Genomic DNA, 12,752 nt, shown 5'->3' on the forward strand with positions numbered 1-12,752 from the left:
TTTCTGCAAATTTCGCCAGAGCATAAAGAGCACAAAACCCCAACAAACATTTACTTCGTTACACCATTCAATCCGTGGCAGTTTATTTTTTGTAAAAATTCTCTTAAAAATGTCCAAAAATGTATAATTATAAAGTGGTTTACGCTTACATCCTAAATGACGTCTAAAAACGTACATAATTTGACACATTTTATAGTTTAGATGCAGCACTAAATGCATTACGAATGGAAGGTACTCGTATCTTGGTGGCAAATCGATTGGCGCTTAAACTATGATTGGCATGACATATACTCTATTAAGTACTTGGTTTCGATTTAAGTACAACCTGTAGGCAAATGATTTATAGGATGAGAAAAATTCAAGCATCACAAAGAGTTCAATTCGATCGGGGTTTTCGTTTCGTATCGTTTCTTACCAGAGATATGAGATAATATATGCGATTCGTTATGTAAATTAGGGCGAGAGAAGTTCGTTCACACAGACACAGGCAAAGCAGTGTCTTGCTTGCCAAATTTTAAGATATTTCATCAGAAAGAACGCCGCACAACGTGACTCAATTGCCACACTTTGGCTTTGTCTTGGGACATTCGGACAGACTCGGCCAGCGCAGAGTGTAAACGTTTTGGACGCGGCCGGGCTGAGAGACTACCTGCATAAAAAGAAATAAAAACTGTTGGCCTCAGCATGAAAACGGCCAAAGAACGGGGCCCGGACGAGCCAGAGAAAGGGAAAATGAGAAGGAGGTGGGGTGGGGTGAAAAAGGGTCTCTGCAGGCCAGGCAAACTTGTTGCGCTGTCGAGAACCTACAGTACACGCATGAACGAAACAACAGATAAACAGAGAAACAAAGACAGAGACAGACAGACACCTTGAGGAGGGATGTGGATGTGGGATCCGTAGGAAACCCAATTTACAATTATGAATGATTAATTCCCATTCGTTCTTCGTGCTCAACTGGTTATTGCTATGTTAATACTAAATATTGTAAGCATAATTATTTTGAATTTTGTTTCGTGTTTCTTCGTGGAAAAGTCTTTTGCATCCGAATCGATTCGGAAAACTATTCTACGATACTCTCCTAGGGGCTAATCAATCAATAATTTCGGAGAATCAGGCAAGTTGATGGTGGTGCTTCTGCTCAGGATAGTTCTCTATCGACTGAATAGAGCGCGATGTGGCTGCGGTGATTGTGGAGGATACATCCATGAAGCGATACTTTTTTTCATCTCGACACAACAGCGGATAGCAAATGATGCCGTAGTAGAAGATCAGGCAAAGCACGATGACCGTGAATATGATAAGGATGATGCCGAAGGTGCTGAGGCCCGCCCTACTGTCCAGATACTCCTTGGGCGTCTGCGGTGGCGGCGTAGTGGGGGGCGCTTCAGCTACCTTGTAGCCTCTGTAATAGCTGCTGCGCGATGCATTTACGGTGGCAATCAGGCAAGTGCAGGCTACGTGCCCCAGAAAGGGGGTGAAAATGAGAGCGAGAACATGCATTTCAATAACTTTCACACACCTCTAACCCGCTTCCACAACTCACCCAACACCAGCAGACACACGATATAGGCACTGCGCGACATTTTACTAATTCAATTTAATGCTAAACCACGCACAGCGAGCAGATAACGTTATTTTTTATTTACGCGTTCGACGCAGACGCAGCAGCCTCCGATAAAAATATACCGTGCGATCGATCAAATATACCGTCGACCCTCAGAAATATACCGTCTAGCTATCAAGATATACCGTAAATATACCGATGAACACAAGAACTTAACCCACTGCACCCCCTCTATTTAAACAGGTGCGTTAAAGCATAGACCTAAAAGAATTGAAACTGGGCATTATTATGGTATTAAAAGGTGAAAAAACAAATAAAATAACTTTAAAAATAATACCTGCTTGCTTTCATACAAAATTCAAACTTTCAACTGATTTTATTTGTAAAAATAACACAGCACTGTAACCGTAGGGCATTCACATCTGGTCACACTCGGCCATGCCAAAATATATGCCACATTTTGCTATCAAAACGACTGGAATTTCGTGTGTATCGACTCATCACTAGCCCCCATCGATAACATATTCCACGAAAATTTGGTCCGTCGAGCGTGTGTGCGTTTGTGAACTTTTTCGTTTAAACCTTTTTTTACAATAAATACAATAAAAGCAAGGATTAAAAACTATCCAATCTTGTAGAAAATTTATTCATCAATGGGATAAAACTATGTGGGCATTGCTGTGAGATTTAGTTAGTCAGCATTATTCAATGGAATATCAAAATTGAGCAATTTCCTTTTTCGTTTGTTTTGATTGACCTATTTCGCTACTTGTTTTTTGTTTGACTGATTTCGCTAAAACCTCTTTTTACGCAAAATGCAATAAAAGCAAGTGGTTACAATAAGCCAGTTAAGTAGAAAATTGATTCATTAATCGGATAAAATTATGTGGGCATGGCTAAATGTTCTATATAGCTATTAATATTCCACAGAAGATCAAAAACGAGGAATATGTAAAATAGATATTGAATTCCTCAGTATATTTACGGTATATTTTGAAAAGTAGGCGGTATGTTTCGGTATATTTCTGAGGGTCGGACGGTATATTTTATCGATAAATCCGCGGTCACACTGGTCGAGCGTGTGTGCGCTGTGCTGTTCGTGTACATTTTAATTTCAATTGGTGAAAATTGTTACAAAACCAGCAAGAAAATATGTGAAAATTGATAATAATTGCATTTTCACACTCCAACTGGGCGTGCAGGACTATTTTCGCATAGCCAGATACACAGAAAATAGCTGAAAACAACTAAAATAACAAAGGCGTATACGACGAAACGAAGGCAATAGACGCTCGCTCGCCTCTGTTCGTCCCCGATAGTTGTGTATATATTTAAAATTGTAACTAGTTGGTTTTACGCAGGTGAATTCAGTTAAGTAATTGAGACGCTGGCGAAAAAATAAAGCCAACGCAAAGCGAGCTGACAGCGAATAAAGCGAAAAGAAGTACAGTGAACAATTTTCGATTGTCGGCAGCAAACGGCGAAGAAGAAGAAGCAGCCGAAAGTGAACACAGTAAAGAGCCAACAACAACAACGAAAAGCAAGAAAGAGAAACGGTGATACTGCATCTGCATGTGTTCGTGTTCGTGTGTATGCGAGAGAGTGGTGGAGTATAAACAAAATATAAGAAAAAATAATCTAGAAATAAAGAACAATTGATTACTCCTGAACAAAAAGAAAATGTCACATTTGCCTTTGGATGCACGGGCTATACTGCAGCATTTAAATGAATTGGGCTATAGAAATATATCCGCCGAGCAACTACGTGAATTTCTAAAAGGTAAGCAACCCACAAATTACCCCCCCATCCATCTCCCCCCTCCCCTTTCCCAAGACTGACCGTAGTTCCCGCCATTGCAATGGCTTTGTAGTATATGTACGTGTATTTGACATTTTAGTTGTTTTATTTTATGCAAAAGTTTTAATTTCGGCTTTTTCTTGAGTTTCAAACGATTCGTCACCATTTTTATTTGATTTCTTATATCTTTCCTCCCGTTCGTACGTTCGTGTGTTTGTGTTTTACAAAAAAAAAAAAAAAAAAAAACGAGAGCAAAAGAAATACGGTGCAATGAAATAAAGAAAACAAAAAACGAGTATTACTCGGAAATTGTGAATAACACACACACGACAAAAAATCCACACAGCAAAAGCGGCGGCGTCCCAAAGTATATGCGGAGGTAGAGACAACAGAATGGCACAGTGGTTGAAATAACAATTTAGTTGTTGTTGGATATGAAACAAATAAACATGATTGGATGAGCTAGAAACGCCGGTCACAGTGGGACAAATGCCAGTTTTTGTGGAACCAGAACCATAACCATAACCAACGTTCGTCATATCAATGCATTAATTTTGATGTGGCGTCGCAGAGCGGGACCAACATTAAATGTTATAAACGTACTAAAACATGGCTGAAAGAGAGCAGTTATTGTTGGCGACCACTGTGCACACACCGATGTACAGGCCGATTACAAACGCCAAACAGCAACGATGGTTTTTGTTGCTGCCCTGGGCCTGCTTTTCTGCCTCAGTGGTGGCTTGTATATCTTTAACGGTGTGCGTGCGTCTGTGTGTAGGGTATGTGTGATTTGTGTGTGTTTCGGCCTCCACCGCATTGCCAGCTTCATCCGCGACTTCACATGAATTTTTATATACGCACGTACATATATGTACAGGCATACATATGTACGTCTGTATATATTTGTATGCTCATGTGTCGCTCTCCTCTTTGCCGAGTTCAAATTGTGCGTTTTTCTGTTTGCTCTTATTTCGTATAGTAGTGTTTTTGTGTTATTTTTTTCGCTCTACACTTTGTCCCCTGCTTTCGTTGCCCTGTCCTCTTTTTACTTATTTTCATTTGTGTTGCTGCTGCCGCTGTGGTGAGTTTTTTGTTGTTGCCCATTCCCCACCTTCACCGCACTTGGTTCGTCATGTATTTTTCCTTACGTTTCGTTTCGTTTCGTTTATTGTAATGGCGCACAAAAAGTGCCAGCGCAGCGTGCTGTGCTTGTTTTTCAGGTTATATAAAAGCTTTTCTTGATAGCCAAATACATAGCCCGAGAAGCGGGCCTAAGTTTGTGGCTCTCCGTGTGGGGGGGATTAGCAATGTTGCCATACTGTTTTGCCAGACTGTGTTGAATATCGGTCGTTGATTATGCCTTTGCCTGTGCCCGCTCATTCGCATTCTTTTTGCTTGGCTAAATCTGCAAATTGCATGGCAACTGCAATAAAGACAAGTTAGCAAAATTCTCTGTCATGGCTGCCTCTCCACCCCACCACACACACGCACCAAAATATATTTGTACGCTGCTGCTGACTTACAGATACATAAACATGTTACTCAGGTCAGAAGCAGAGGGGCAGACAGAAAGCAGACTCGCAGCCGCACGACAACGCAGACGACGACGACGAACGAGAAAGCAAATAAGACTTTAGTTTTGTGCTGTGCTGTGCTCCATGCCGTGCTGTGTTTGCTAAAAGCATTGCCCTCCACACTCCAAAGAGGGCGGCTGCCGACGACAACGTCGGGAAAAAGCAAGTTTTTTTTTTTTGCAGAAGGGGACGAACGTGGCGCGACTTTGTTTAAAATCGATAGCCATATAATCAAAAACGTATCGGCATTTAGGATCAGGTAAAGGTGTGGAAATTTATCTTCAGTTGATTGAATCACCGATCAGTTTTATTCCATGTAAAGAGCATATGTTTAAAAGGAAATTAAATTAAATGAAATACAACAAACGGGTTTTTGAACTGCAGCTGCAGCAAAACAGCTGTCGCAGAACAGTTTTCAACTGGGTGGCAACTCTGCACGCATAGCGTCGCAGCAGCTGGCCGCTTGGGTCGGCCTCCCGTCGCCCCATTTTTAGTTTTGAATTAAAATAAATTAACTCACACTTAATTTCTGTGAAGCACTAAGTTATACATACCCGAAAGTGCTGCAAATGCAAGTTATTGATTCAAAATGTGTATATCAAAATGCGGAATTGCATAACGCGCGCATAGCACATCCGCAAACGCACCCCTCCCACCACACACACATGTGCTCGAGTCGAAGAAGTAGCAGCGGCAGAGAAAAAGGAGTCAAATTTAAGCAAAAATAATCGGCAAATGCGGTATATAACCCATATATAAGAGTATAGGCTAATTTGGACTAAGGATAAGGATTGTATTGATATTCCGTATGCATTTTCTCAACTCTCCCTCTCTCTTTCTCTCGTTCTTTTTCTCTAATTCTTGGTCCTTGTGCGGACAGCTAATCTGCGCCTGAAGGTATGCAACCGCAGTCGGATAAGCAAACCGCTAGCAGACTCGCACCAACAACACCAACCACAGCAGCAGCAGCAACAGCAGCAGCCTCTACTGAGCGGCCAAAAGTAAAGGTCATCAAGAGCAAGCGTCCACTTTGCCATTTCAAGTTCTACTTGGACATTTGCGACCATCAGCTAGCGAAGCGCATCGAGGCGGACATCAAGGCACTCGGCGGCAATCTTGAGTTCTTTCTCAGCGACAGCATCACACATTTTGTCACCGATAAGCCAGAGGCGAGTCTTCCAGGCAACACCGGCACTGGCACCACCCCCCAACCACCCAAAACACCTGCCACACCAGCCACCCCCGGCACACCAGGCACAGGAAGCAGCCATCTCTGCCAGGATGATGGCCAGCATCAAAGGAAAAGCAATAGGCAATCCCGTGCCGATGCCATTTTGAGTCGTGTGCGGCGACAAAACAGCACCGGGAGCACCGCGGTTGGGGTGGGTACTGCCACACCAACATCCACGTCAACAGCCTGCAGCACAACCAGATCCTACACCATCTGGCAGACGGATCACGCCCAACGCATCTTCAAGCGCATTCAGACGGAACTGCGCCAGTACCTAGAGGGAAAGAAGGAGGGACCAGCAGCAGGAGGAGGTGCAGGAGGAGCATCAAATGTTAATACCCATCAAATACAGCTCAAGAAGCAGTATGTGAAGATCGAATCGGTGAAGCGTAACTGCAGGCCCTACTATCATTTGATAAGGCAGCCCGACGATTGGCCAAAAATTGATTTAAGCAGCGACGACGGTGCCTTCCGTCTGCTTACGAAAGTCAAATCGAAAGAGCAACAAGAAAGTATGACGCGCAAGTCGCTCGGATCGCGTACATCCCAGAGAGATAAACCAAAGGAGGAGCAACAGCAGTCAGTCCAACATCCGGCACTCAAGCAGCTCAAAAAGCAGGCAACGGTCATACCCAACAGTCCGCGTTCCCATTGCCGTGGTGAGCCCAAGGAGTCGAGCGAAAAGCAGGGCGGCGTCTGTGAGATCTGCAAGATAGAGTACGATATCCTGGCCATTCACCTGAAGAGCAAGGATCACGAGCTCTTTGCCAAAAACGCGGACAACTTTCTGGCCCTGGACACGCTTATACAGTCGTCGGCGAATGTGAATCGGTTTCTGGAGCAGGAGCCAGACGAAGAGAGCGATATCGATATGGATGTTGATGAGAAACAGCTATTAAGTGCTTCCTCGGCGAACGAAGATGTTGGACAACGACAGGCACTGCCCCAGCCCCTACCCAGCCCCAACAGCAGGCAACGACCCTCCCCGGCGCTAAGAGAGAAATCCAAGCGGATAACCAAAGGCAAGCATTCATCGGAAAAGTTCCAGGCGACACCCCCAGGAGGCTCCCCGATGACTCCTTCTCCGACTGGAAAGAAAAGCGGCGGCAACAGCGCGCAGGGCAGTCTCACGGAGCTGCAGCGTCAGGAGCAGCCCAACACGGCAGCGGCCACGCCCACGACCCACAACACAACGCGACGGAAAGCCCAACAGAATTCTGGTCTATCGCCACCCATCAGAGCCATGCTGCCACCCTCCTCGCTCTACAAGGTCGTAGAGACGCGTGATGAGTGCGGCGCCACGCCCCCCCGACGCGGTGGCGTCGGCGGACGACAAGCAAGCAACAATGTGGACTCACCCTCGCTGATTGTCAAGTTCCAGAAGGTGCGGCAGTCGGAGCTGCAGCGCCTTAATGGAGAGGCCGAGAATTTTATGTTCCCCCGCACAGCATCGACGACGACCACGACGAGGAGCAGCAGCGAACTGCTAACGGATGTGGATCGCCAAACCACGTCAGATGTGAGGGGCAGGCACAGTATTTCCTCAGCCAGCCTAGACACAAGCACCAGCGAGGCTGAGACACAGCAGGCTCAGTCACAGTCACAGCCACAGCCATCGGAAAGCGGCGTGCTTCGGAAGCGTGCCCAGGCCGTGGGCAGGCGAAGGAGACCAGCCGCGGCAGCCGCGGCAGCCGAACAGCAGCCACTGCTGCAGCGTCAGCTATCCACTGGGAGCAGCAGTAGCAACAGTCAGCAGCGCTTTCCGAGCGCCCCCATCCAGCCAGACGACGACGAACCAACGACGGCGACGGAGCCAGAGCTAAAGCTTAAGGTGAAGCAACCGCCGGCCACCAGGAAGAGCAGTCGCACTGCCACCGCCATTGTTACGGCGGCAACGACCAGCAGTCAGCAACAGCAGCTGCAGCTGCGGCAGACGAGAGGTGGAGGTGGAGTCAAACTGGAGGATAGGATGGGGGAAGCAACAAAAGCCAAGATTAAAATCAAACTAGAACCAATCGAACCCGAAGAAGCAGTGGAGGAGGATCTCGATCTCGATGATGATGATGATGAGGAATTCTCTTGCACTTCGGGTAGCGATGAAGACTATGTGGCAGACAGAAGACGCCGCCATAAGCTGGAGCCGCAACCATCAGCAGTTGTTGCGGTGGCTACAGCGACACCACCAACCCGTTCCGATACCCGAGAGGAGCGTGCGGAACGACGACGCTCGCGATTGACCATCAATCGCAGTGCCGGAGAGACGGAGCTCCTGCAGACTGAGGTCAAAGCTAAGAAGCCAAGGGGCAAGAGCCAGAAACCCCCCACAACACCAAAGTCCAAAGCGAAGCAGAAAAAAGGTCAGAAGGGGGGACAACAGACACCGGCCATGGATATGTTCTTCGATTGCAGCAAAAGCGAGCTCCTGAGAAAGATGCAATACACATTCGAGTCCCTTCCGAATGGAGAGCTGTGGAATCGTGTGTTCATGCGGCAGGATGCGGGCGAGGAGAACTACTACACGTACTATGGCTCCACGAGGTATCGCAAGCTGCCCTACGAGATGGGACCCATACCCATGGCTAGAACGCTGCCGGCACACAGTTGCGCCCTGTGCCGGGCAGAGCAGAAACAAAAACAGGAGGAGGCACCACAGAAGTGTGAAAGTCCAGTCAAAAAGGAAGAGGAGACGGAAGCGCAACCAGGGACGGCATCATCCTCGTCATCGTCTTCCATGTACAAGCACAAGAAGATGCATCTGCTGCAGCGCTACCAGAAGGAACAGCAGCAGCTGCAACAGGAGAAGGAGACACAACTAAGCACTGCCATAGCCATAGCCAAATGTGATAGCAAGGCCAGCACTCCAGAGCTTCTCGAGCGTGAATTTGCCACAGATCGTGTCCAGCTGATTGAGCGTGTGAGGAGCACGTCCAGCTCCAGTTCCGGCATGACCTGTCGCAACAAGCAGCTGGCACGGTTGGCCGAACTGCCGCCCAGGAAATCGCCGCGTGAACATGCCTCCACACTGGCCCTGGTCAGCTGCATCATCCGTCAGCGTCAGGATTCGCAGAGTAAAACCAACTCCGAGGCAGAGGCGGAACCGCCGCCTCCAGTTATAGTTTCTCCCAAACTGAAGACGCCTTTAAAGCAGGAGCAGGTACAGGCACCCGCCTCACCGAGGAATACACGCTCCCAGGCGGCCACACCCGTCGAGGAGCTGCGGTTTGCCACCGAAATCAGTGAGACTGTGAAACGCATGCGGCGTGGACAGAACAAATACGATCATTCCCCACCTGCCCCGGCACCAGTTGTAGTTCCAGTCCAGCCTGAACCGCCAGCAGCCGCAACCGAATCGCCTGGCAGAAGTCGTCGTCTGCCACCAGTGGCCAATGCCAGTCTCAGTCACAGCTATGCCCGCCGTTTGCAGTTCTCCGCGCGACGTGAAGCGTGTTCCGCCAGCGTGCTGTTGGGCAAGCGCAAAAGGAAAAACCATCCAGCCGTGCGTCCTCCCCAACAGCAGCCGCCTGGAATAATGCGCGGAGTGCGCAAGCTGCCCAGCAAGAAGGGTCTGCTCGAGTACGAGATGGAGCCGTGTGCCTTCAAGGCTTTGGACAAGGCCATGCAGTATGAAAATGCTGGTCTGGTTGCCTGGCAGCTGGACAAGTATCTGGAGTCGGCTGGCAAGGAGTTCGACCTGGAAATAGAGGACACGGAGGACACCATGGAGGAACTGTCGCCAGCAGAGCGTGCGCAGGACACGCCACCCCCAACGGATTGCTGTTTCACGAGCGAATTTGACCTCTGTGATCTCCTGACGGGCAGTGCTGGCAGCGGCGACGACGAGGAGGATGCCAGCCGAGGAACTGGAGCAGGGAACCAGCTGTCTGGCACCAGTCGACGCTTGGGCAGCATGGGAAATCTCTACACCACTTACTATCGCAAGCGGAAGAGCCTAAAGTCGAAGACGAATCGAACGGGTTGGCCCAAGACTCACAGGCGACGCGGCTGCGGTAATGGCGCTGGTTTCGGTGCTCGATCCATGCCTGATGAGAGGATCAACTTTAAAAAGATGGGCCTGGGGGAGATGTCACCCATCAAGCAGGAGCCCATGGAGACGGAGGAGGAGCAGACTACCACCACCACCACAACAACAACCACAATGGCGGAGAAGCTGCTGAGCAAAGAAGATGAGGATGAAGACGAGGATGGGGAAGGTGATGGAGGACAAGGTGCTGCTGCCCGGGAAGAGGCTGTCATGACACCACCAGCCACAGACGTGGATGAGCAGGGAGGAGAACCCCAGGCGGAAGCGGAAGCAGAAGCGGATGAGAAAGACAGTCTGCCCGATGAAGATGAGACCATGGCGGATTCGGTGGATGAGCAGCAGGACGATGAAGCGGAAATAGAGGCCACCGATGCGGATATCGAAGAGGAGGATGATGAAGAAGATGACGAGGAGGAAGAGGATATCTTTGAAGATGCCTTCGAGGAGCAGCAAGTCCCTCATGAGGTGGAGCCAAAGCTCACAATCGATGATGATGATGATGATGAACCACCCGAGAAGCGTTCCCGCCTGCCCTCCATCTCTGTATCTACCCCACCCGATGATCCACAGCCGATGAGCCCCGGCAAGAAGCTGCTGCTCACTCTCCACAATGGCCATCGTCTGAATCCGGCCACTTCCACGCCGAGCACAGGCCACCAGCAGCGTCGCAGTACTCCCCAGCTAAATGGCAGCCTGGGCAGCTGCATATCGCCCAGCGAGAAGCTGGGCGGCGACAATTCGGACATCTTCACCGTCTCCTCGGATGGCCTGGACACGGATCTTGATCTGAGCAACACCCAGGCTGGGGACTCGCATGAGCAGCACTGTCCTCACCAGCAGACGACGCCCAAGCGGAAGTTCGACATTTCCAAGTATGCGCCACCGAACAGTGGCAAGGCAGCCAGCAGTTGTGCCGCCGAAGCGGCGACAGCGGCTGTGAAATCCCTGGCCATCTCGCAGTTTCTCAAGAAGGAGGTTCGTGTCACCTGTCGTCGACTGAGGGCGCCCTTTAGACGCTTTCGATATCGTCGCTGAGAGCACACATCCAATCATACATCATCCATAACATCCAATCACTTTTAGCTTGTAGTGTGTACAGAAACAGAGAGCCAACGAAGATGAGGAAATAAGTTTCATTTGTAGGATATTTTATAGGGCCATCCACCATACAATCATATGTTTAACCTGACCTCAAACCACACTTTCTTTACTAGCATAATTCCAACTGAAACAAACCCCAAAATAAACACACACAGAGAGAGAGATACGTACCATCATAAGCCTTAGATAAATCTTTGTTTAGCTCAAATTCCTCGATGCAGACCCAGAGCCCTCAAAAGTCGCCCCCAAAAAATCATCAACAGTTTCGGACTATTCCAAGGAAAACACACTCTCATTTCAATCTCTAGCTCTTAAGTAGTAAACTTTCCATTTTTCGTTTTGAAAAATAGTTATTTCGTTTTATTAAACGTCGTCTGTCGTTAACGCTCAAAGAAAAGCATGTTGAAAAAGGCAAAACCACAAACAAACCACTCAACTATTATGTAAAAGAGAAAGAAATAAACTAAAACTAAAACCAAAAGCAATTGTAAAAAATATTAAAACAAAGAGTAAAATTAAATATAAATATTCAATTCAACAAAAAATATACACAATTTGTATGCTGCATTTACTGTAAACCCATCCAATATAGTATTTCTAAAGGTATTCTTGATCAAGCATCAGTATAGAAGTTCTTTATTTATTTTGCATTCAATTTTTGTATTTTTTCTATTTATGATAGTCTGAATAATAAGGAAATTACAGGCACAGATTTAAAGATATTATTTTCAAACTCTCAGGGAGAAATATACTTATGCTATAGGATATATAATGGAATAGAATATTTTGCATAGATTTTGGCCGATTTTAGAGACATTTTATTATTATGATCAATTATAATCATTTTTTGGCATATGAAAAATGTTTTTAGTAGGAATCTCTCGTTGGGAAAGTGTAAATTTTTGTACTTTTAAAAACAATCTTTTTTTGTATTACTAAAATAATGATAATATTATTTTAATGAATTAAATAGGGGAGATCTAGCGATATTATTATTATGATTTCAAAGAAATTGTTCGTATAGAAATCGAATATTCAATATTACAATAGACTTTAGTAAGGTCTAGCTGTCATATGATTTAAGGAACCAAAGTTGATGCATTTTCAAGCATACTCCTTTCGGAGCTATCGAATCGGTTTAGATGGGGAAAGGGGGGCTCCAGAATACACCCGTTCCGTTCATCATCCCGCACATGCAATAATCCCTAAGAAATCCCAAACTTCTTTGTTCTGATCCGATCCAATCCATTCCCATTTAGACTTGCGCAAACTCATCAAGTATGAGGAGCGTCTGGCGGAGGGCCCAAAGGACGACAATTTCAGCAGGCTGCATAAACGGGGCACCGTCAGCTCGCGTGCCAAATTAGGAGGAGAGAACGATAAAGACAAGGACAAGGAGAATGCCGCTCCAGCATCAACAATTGAGGCAACAGCAGGCAAGG

The 12,752-nt window shown here is 47.1% G+C and overlaps 2 protein-coding genes and 1 long non-coding RNA gene across 7 annotated transcripts; 1 reads left to right on the plus strand and 2 right to left on the minus strand.

Annotated features, from left to right (window-relative positions):
• Window positions 1-49: 49 nt before the first annotated feature.
• Window positions 50-1,690, minus strand: LOC108163337. The gene is made up of 2 exons (XM_017298572.2): window positions 1,544-1,690; window positions 50-1,454 (listed from the first exon to the last, which is right to left on the minus strand). The coding sequence occupies exons 1-2, from the start codon at window positions 1,581-1,583 to the stop codon at window positions 1,111-1,113; spliced, it is 384 nt and encodes a 127-aa protein (XP_017154061.1). The 5' UTR covers window positions 1,584-1,690; the 3' UTR covers window positions 50-1,110.
• A 1,371-nt stretch (window positions 1,691-3,061) lies between these two features.
• LOC117188934 lies at window positions 3,062-5,089 on the minus strand. Of its 2 annotated transcripts, none has more exons than XR_004473000.1 (2): window positions 4,886-5,089; window positions 3,062-4,785 (listed from the first exon to the last, which is right to left on the minus strand). It is a non-coding gene; the product is annotated as an uncharacterized LOC117188934 (long non-coding RNA). The 2 variants fall into 2 exon arrangements; XR_004472999.1 differs by having other exon boundaries at window positions 4,854-5,089.
• LOC108161952 (protein chiffon) lies at window positions 3,259-12,728 on the plus strand. Of its 4 annotated transcripts, none has more exons than XM_017296405.2 (3): window positions 3,259-3,344; window positions 5,817-11,184; window positions 12,570-12,728. In XM_017296405.2, the coding sequence occupies exons 2-3, from the start codon at window positions 5,836-5,838 to the stop codon at window positions 12,675-12,677; spliced, it is 5,457 nt and encodes a 1,818-aa protein (XP_017151894.2). In that variant the 5' UTR covers window positions 3,259-3,344; window positions 5,817-5,835; the 3' UTR covers window positions 12,678-12,728. The 4 variants fall into 4 exon arrangements, with proteins under 4 accessions (XP_017151894.2, XP_033249460.1, XP_033249459.1 ...); XM_033393569.1 differs by lacking the exon at window positions 3,259-3,344 and adding an exon at window positions 5,175-5,195; XM_033393568.1 differs by lacking the exon at window positions 3,259-3,344 and adding an exon at window positions 5,180-5,201.
• Window positions 12,729-12,752: the final 24 nt, after the last annotated feature.

Source organism: Drosophila miranda, chromosome 4 (assembly GCF_003369915.1).
Source record: "Drosophila miranda strain MSH22 chromosome 4, D.miranda_PacBio2.1, whole genome shotgun sequence".
Classification (NCBI taxonomy): domain Eukaryota; kingdom Metazoa; phylum Arthropoda; class Insecta; order Diptera; family Drosophilidae; genus Drosophila; species Drosophila miranda.

Excerpts from the sequence above, each read along its gene's own strand:
- LOC108163337 (XM_017298572.2), bottom strand. The coding sequence starts at position 1,583 with ATGTCGCGCAGTGCCTATATCGTGTGTCTGCTGGTGTTGG. Across the intron at positions 1,455-1,543 it reads CGTGTGTCTGCTGGTGTTGG|CCTGCACTTGCCTGATTGCC; the intron begins GTGAGTTGTGGA and ends TGGGGCACGTAG.
- LOC108161952 (XM_017296405.2), top strand. The coding sequence starts at position 5,836 with ATGCAACCGCAGTCGGATAAGCAAACCGCTAGCAGACTCGCACCAACA. Across the intron at positions 11,185-12,569 it reads CGCAGTTTCTCAAGAAGGAG|ACTTGCGCAAACTCATCAAG; the intron begins GTTCGTGTCACC and ends ATTCCCATTTAG.